The sequence below is a fragment of the Zingiber officinale genome, chromosome 2A (genome assembly GCF_018446385.1).
Source record: "Zingiber officinale cultivar Zhangliang chromosome 2A, Zo_v1.1, whole genome shotgun sequence".
Classification (NCBI taxonomy): Eukaryota; Viridiplantae; Streptophyta; class Magnoliopsida; order Zingiberales; family Zingiberaceae; genus Zingiber; species Zingiber officinale.
In genome coordinates, this window is record NC_055988.1 from 110373503 (window position 1) to 110380496 (window position 6994).

The 6994-nt window shown below is 33.1% G+C and overlaps 1 protein-coding gene across 1 annotated transcript; it reads right to left on the reverse strand.

Annotated features, from left to right (window-relative positions):
* Positions 1–4909: 4909 nt before the first annotated feature.
* Positions 4910–5940, reverse strand: LOC122039881. Its single transcript, XM_042599308.1, has 2 exons — positions 5398–5940; positions 4910–5189 (listed from the first exon to the last, which is right to left on the reverse strand). Exons 1-2 carry the CDS (start codon positions 5896–5898, stop codon positions 5184–5186), a joined length of 507 nt encoding a protein of 168 aa, XP_042455242.1. The 5' UTR covers positions 5899–5940; the 3' UTR covers positions 4910–5183.
* Positions 5941–6994: the final 1054 nt, after the last annotated feature.

Sequence of the window (6994 nt, forward strand, 5' to 3'; positions counted from 1 at the left end):
ATAAGAATGCTATAGGATATATTTTAGCTTTAACTATAGATTTTCTCTATATTGAAGATTCATATTTTATTATAGAAAATTGACCATCACTAGTAGCTTTTAGTTTGCAATTTTTCCCATAAAATTGAAAATTGAACGTTAAAGATAGAAAGAAAAAAGAAACTAAGTTTTCTATACAGCGTAGGTGTCCTAGAGTTAATTCCATCCTGCCCCTAACGACATTGCTCTCACCTCTGAGCGTATTCGTAATGTTAATTCGTTATAATATTCATCATCTCATAAAAAAACATGAGACTACTATTACATACTTATTATAACAATATAATTCTTTCACTCATATCTCTTTTAATATTAACACTGATTATTTATGGATCCTACCATCCACTCACACATCTCTTTTACTATTTTTTTAAATAATATTAAAAATTTTATAATTTAAAAAAATAAAAATAAATTTTAAAAATTGAGAGAGAGAAAGTTCAAAGGTGTTTAGACCTTTGAATATCCTCTCTCCTCTCTCTTGTGAGTGGGTATTATAATATCCACTCACAATGGAGAGAGGATGTTAAATGAATATTATAATGCTCATTTAACACCCCATATTGAGGATGCTCTCATGAAGGAGGTGGACCTCACTTATCTCCTTGTGAAGGGTGAGGGCAGTGCCTGGGCAGGATCGAATTAATCGTGTCCTACCTATACACTCGATTAATCTTAAAAAATAAATAATCTTCTTTTAATTTATCTACCAAATAATAAATCTGAAATATAGCTTATACATTTTCATAATATTTCATTTTAATTAAAATTCTCTCATCATCTTGGAACGGATTTAGGGGTACTAAGACGAGCATATTCATCTGTTAGCATATTTTAATTAGAATTTGAATTTTAATGATTTTATTATTCTTTGAATGTTTCATCAATAGTGTCGACTCTAGATTTTAAAACGTCCGGTTAAAAAAAAATCTTTTGTATTATTATAAAAAAATTAATACTATAAAACTAATTTTATTAATTAAACACACAAATTAAATTTATGTTTAGGAGTTTTAAAATGAAAAATACAAATAGGAAAAGGCGGGTGAAGAATGAAGAGAAGGCCATTCTTACTGCTCCGTGCATGTTTTCCTTTTCTTTGTTTTTTATGGACACTTTTATGAAAAAAATATATATATAGATAATGTTTTAGAATTTATAATTACTTTTTTAAAGTTTTTTAGCACAGTTTGGTTAGTATATATATATATATATATATTATTAAAAAAATGAGCCTAACCTTTTTAATTTAATTTTTTTTAATGAACCCATTTTGTTAACATTTACTTAAAATAATATATAAAGCCCCAGGGAAGGTGGGGCCTGTGTGCAATATCGAAAAGGTGTGTAATATCGAAAAGAATCCTAAAGAGGGGTGATTAATAATTGTGAAAATCGATAGCGAATTAATCAAAATATGCAGTGGAAAAAAAAATGAATTAATACTAATAAATCGAGTTTTACTTCGTTTGGAGCTTTTGACTACTCCTACTCCAAGGCATGCACTCGTCGAGTATTTTAGTTGGACAATCCACTAACAGTTCGCAAAAGATTATAGAAGTTAAATACAAGAACGGGAAAAAGTTACCAACAACAACAATAGAATTGAAAAGTCTTCGTCGCCAGTTATCGGTGGAGCGTAGCAACGTTGCGGGAGCCTTTTCGGAGCACCGAGCAAGAAGAAAAACTTGTAGTAGTTGTTGTTTTGAAGCTTTGGGTCGAAGGCCTTTATATAGGTTCATTCCGGACACCTAGAACCCCTCTGAGCGCCTGGAATCCCTCCGGACGCCTGGACCACGTGGCTCGACCAATTGACGCACTCCACGTCAGTTTGTGGATGAAGTTTCGGGTCCGGGTGCCTGGACCGACTCCGGGTGCCCAAACCTCCTATGCGCTTGCGACCTGCCCGGTGAGCTTGGTCCGGGCGCCCGGACCCCTTTTCTTCAGCAACTTTCCCCTAAAGAAAAAGGTTAATCCTGGGCAACCTAAAAATAGATTTTTCCCTACAAAATAGAGTTAGCACAATATAATAAAATATGAGTAGTAATTAGATCCTGTCTACCTGAGACCAGGATCTAGTCAAGGTCTCAGCTCAAGTTTTCCAAATGGATCTAAGCTGGACCGACGCCTATAGTTCCCTCAACGAGAAACGCGTCATCACTGGATCTCTCTTCCAGTTATTTACCTTTACTTATCACTTGTAGTCACTCGACTTGCCTCTGACTCACCAAATTTTCCCGCCAGTTGTCAGGTCCACGGATCCAATTGGATTTCGGCTGATTGTTAGATCTCGCGGAACCAACTAGACTTTCCGTCAGATATTGAGTCCCGCGGACCTATCTGAACTTCGCACCAGCTATTGGGCCTCACGGACCTAGCTGGATTTTAACCTGATATCGAATCCTTCAAACTAGTCAACTTCTACACACTTTATAAAATATTAGACAAACAATCCATCTAACTTTAATTTATTTATCATACCGTCTAACCTGCACTTAGTGTCCACTAAGCCTCACTTTGACGTTTACTACTATATCACACCTAAAATCCCCACTTGTCAATGATGTTTCCTACCAAGGAAAAATAATAGGAGAAAAACCTTAAAATATTTAAGGAAAAAACTTTTTTGTTATCTTATTTTCTTTTTGATTTACTTTTAATTTCTTCCCCATGAGAAACAAACATTAATACTCTAAAGTTTAGAATGTATAAAACATTGATAAATAAAATAATCAAGTTACGGAAATCTGAAGCATTGCTTCCACACTTGCGGATGAGATAAGGATAACCTACATAAACTATAGGTAAGCTTTGGGAATAGAAGAAAAATATCCATTTATACGCATTTCATCTACAGTGATCCTTATTGGTAAGTTAGGCCTCACGGACCTAGTTGGATTTTAATCTGATATCGAATCCTTCAAATTAGTCAACTTCTACACACTTTATAAAATATTAGACAAACAATCCATCTAACTTTAATCTATTTATCATACCATCTAACCTGCACTTAGTGTCCACTAAGCCTCACTTTGACGTTTACTACTATATCACACCTAAAATCCCCACTTGTCAATGATGTTTCCTACCAAGGAAAAATAATAGGAGAAAAACCTTAAAATATTTAAGGAAAAAACTTTTTTGTTATCTTATTTTCTTTTTATTTACTTTTAATTTCTTCCCCATGAGAAACAAACATTAATACTCTAAAGTTTAGAATGTATAAAACATTGATAAATAAAATAATCAAGTTACGGAAATCTGAAGCATTGCTTCCACACTTGCGGATGAGATAAGGATAACCTACATAAACTATAGGTAAGCTTTGGGAATAGAAGAAAAATATCCATTTATACGCATTTCATCTACAGTGATCCTTATTGTCTACATTAATTTTTGAGAAAATAGGCATTTCAGCTCTTATAATATGAGAGAGTTTCAAATGTAGCTTCATAGCTATAGCACTACCATATCTTCTATGTGAAGATAAAAACCTTCAAATGTTTTTCTCTCGCGAGATGGGCAACCCGGCTCAACGTGGAATCGTCGTATTAGCGGCCTCTCTAGAGTTGGTTCTATACATATAGAGGGAAGTAAATACAGATACACAGCTGAAAGTGCATGACCAGGACGCTAATCCTAGATAATGACACATCGAAGATTGAACTCTGGACCTCTCGACTATAAAACTATGCACCTCTAACTGTACTATGTCCTAAGGACCTCAAGATTCTACAACCAGTGTCATCGGCCCGTTTTGACATGCCTAGGTCAGATCCCTCTACAATAAAGTATTCATTTAAGAAATTGAAACAACGCTTTCTCTCTAACCATCATTTTTTTAATATGATAATTAATAAATTAAATATTTGTGAATAAACTTAGTAAAAATTTATTTATATTTATTTGATATATATAAGATTAATTAAATAAATAATTTTCAACAACTAATTAAATTAAACAAATAGTTTGAATATATTATATGTTCAACTCATTAATATTTATAAACATAATTCGTCAACAAAGTTCCTAGATTATATTAATCAATAAAACTTTAGCAATATGCTAAATATATAAAGAAGCATTTAAAATTGTTTCACTAAATATATAAAGAAGCGTTTAAAATTAAGAAACAAGTTTATATTATCAAATTCAATAATTAACCAAACAAGTTTAAAATATAAAAATTTTTAACAATCAGAAAGATTAAATTGAAATCTTAATAACATCTAAACAAATGAAACTTAAGCTCATAAAAAAAAGAAACAAAGCTAAGCTTGAATAATTATTGTTAATGGCTTTGATCATTTTAGACTCTTCTTGACTTAGCTTGAATCAATTATTTTATCAAACAAGTTTGAATATCAAAGAGCTAGACTCAACTTACTTTTTTTTTTTGCTCTATTTTTTAAAAAAATAAAAGATGATGGATATAAATAGGGGAGTAAATACATAATATAAATATATTCATCTCTATAACCTTGGAGTCAAAACTCGAGCATATCTTTTCTTATACTTTGGTCACATGTATTAATGGCTAATAATTATCTATAATTTATTTTTTCTATATTGATCAAGAGGTTAATTAGCAGAAACACTCAAAGTAAATGAATCATTTTTTATAACATAAATATATATAGGAAAAATTAAAATACTCATGCATGAATATGTTCATTCATGTTAGGTATAAATATAGTCCTCTCAGGACGGTGCGATGGTTAAGACATAGGATATTGTTATATGAGATCTTGAGATCAAAATTTGGCATGACCTATTGACTTAGGGACGGATTGATGGAAACAATAAGAATGAATGAATCACTTTTTGTCACATATTAGATATAGATATAAATATAAATAGGACTACCGAGAATTATTTAGCACATGACATTAAAAGTCAAATCCTGACAATGTCTACGAAACAGTTGTACAGATTTCGTCTTTTACCAAATAGATATAAATAGGGTCTCCCTTCATTTGTGACAAACTGTGAGAGCCATGAACCCAAGGCAATGGAATGAGCTTGCAGGGCCCTGACTGACGCAGCTGGACGATGCATTTATACTGAAGATATTGCTAGATTATTATTGCACACACATAATGGAAAATTAAGCTGCAGCATAAGACCTCCAAATTGCTTCCAGTTTAAACCTTCATATTAAATACGCACAAAATTAATCGATTTAGAGAGGAATTGACAGAAAGAGCAGTCTATAGATGTGTTCCATCAGGTTAAGTTAGAAGCAAAAGTGCAGATATATACGGCATCCATGGAGACAACAGACAATTTTACTGAGAAACACCTAAACGTGATCTAAGTAATTACCAAAGCAAAACGAAGAGAGAAACCCGAACGGACCTCAGCAGCTGCAAACAGCTCCTCAGATAAGAGATCGGCGTTGCGGCGGTCGGAGGCCATCTGCAGCCGCTTCTTCCGGCAATCGCGGATCTCCTTGAACTTCTTCCACGGGATGGTCTCGGTGAGGAAGCCCATGTTGACCTGGATGGCTTTCGAGTCCGCGTCGGCAACGGCAATGAAGCTGGAGATGGGGAGCCAGACGAAGAGCTTCTCGACCTGGATGCCTTTGATCCCGGAGAGGGAGCCGTACGAGATATGCCCGGTAATTGTATCTTCGTAGTAGACGAGCTCGTCGGTGAACATGACATAGCATGGGTGCTTGAATCGGACCACGAAGGAACCGTCCTGGGCGAGGGAGTAGTTCTTGGCCGAATGGGGAAGGAGGCCCTTGGGGAGGCCGAACTTCTTGAGGAGATCGTGAACTCCCGCGGACGCAACGGCCGAGGAGGGCAGCAGGAAGAGGAAGGTGGCGACGGAGAGGAAGCGGAGGGCGATCGCCATGGTTTTCGCCTCTGGACCACCGTGAACAGATCCAATCTCGACTCTGTGCGGTTTTATACGCATAGAAGAAGACAACCAGCAGTCCATGGATAATTTTGTTTTCTTTAACAAAGTTTTTTTTTCCCCCTTTTCAAAATATCCCTAAGTTAGTGTTATAAATAATATTTTTTTTTAAAAAAAATATATTTAAGTTTTATTTATTTTCTTAAATTCAACAAGAAATTTTAAGATGATCGAAATATCTCATATTATCATTTTATTGTTCAAACACTGCCATCAATAAAATAAAGATGAGACAAGAATTAAAAAATGATGGGGGAGATGGAGAGATATATGATTTTTTTTAAATTAAAAGATGGTTTTAATTATTTTAAAATTGGGTAATAATTCTCTTTTTAAAGAGAATATGGAGCATTTTTTTAAAAAGGTATCCCACCACCAATCCCTTATAAAATGTATTAAATCTTGAATCAATTAAGCGCATTGTAAAAATTATAAATCCTAATTGTTAGAAATGTTATAGCAGCTATGATTTCATAGTTGCTACACTGTATAGGGTTGTAATGAGCTAGTGTGAGTCAAAGTTTGTAGTGTTTAAGCTTTTTTTAAAAGGTAATAAAGTCAAGTCTAAAATGAAATAAGCAGTTAAAATTAGTGTTCAAGATTGGTTTGGTTCTCTTTTTATGAACTTGAGTTTGATTCATTTAAATTTTATTGTTTCTCAATTTAAATTTTTTTTATTGTTTGAAATTTTTACATTTTAAATTTTTTTGATTGATTATTGAGTTTGATAATATAAACTTGTTTATTCATTTTTAAAATATATTTATTTATTTAGCATGTTAATAAGAATTTTATTGATAAGCATGGTTCATGAACGTTATTTACAAATTTTATTCATGAATATTATTCACTAATATTGTTCATGAACATTATTCACAAATATTAATAAACTGATCACATATGTATTCAAATTTATTTGTTTAGTTTAACGAGTTGTTCAAGCTTATTCATTTAATTAATCTTGTATGTATTGAATGAACATAAACAAGTTCTTACTAAACCGAGTACCAAGCTTATTCACGAATGTTCGATT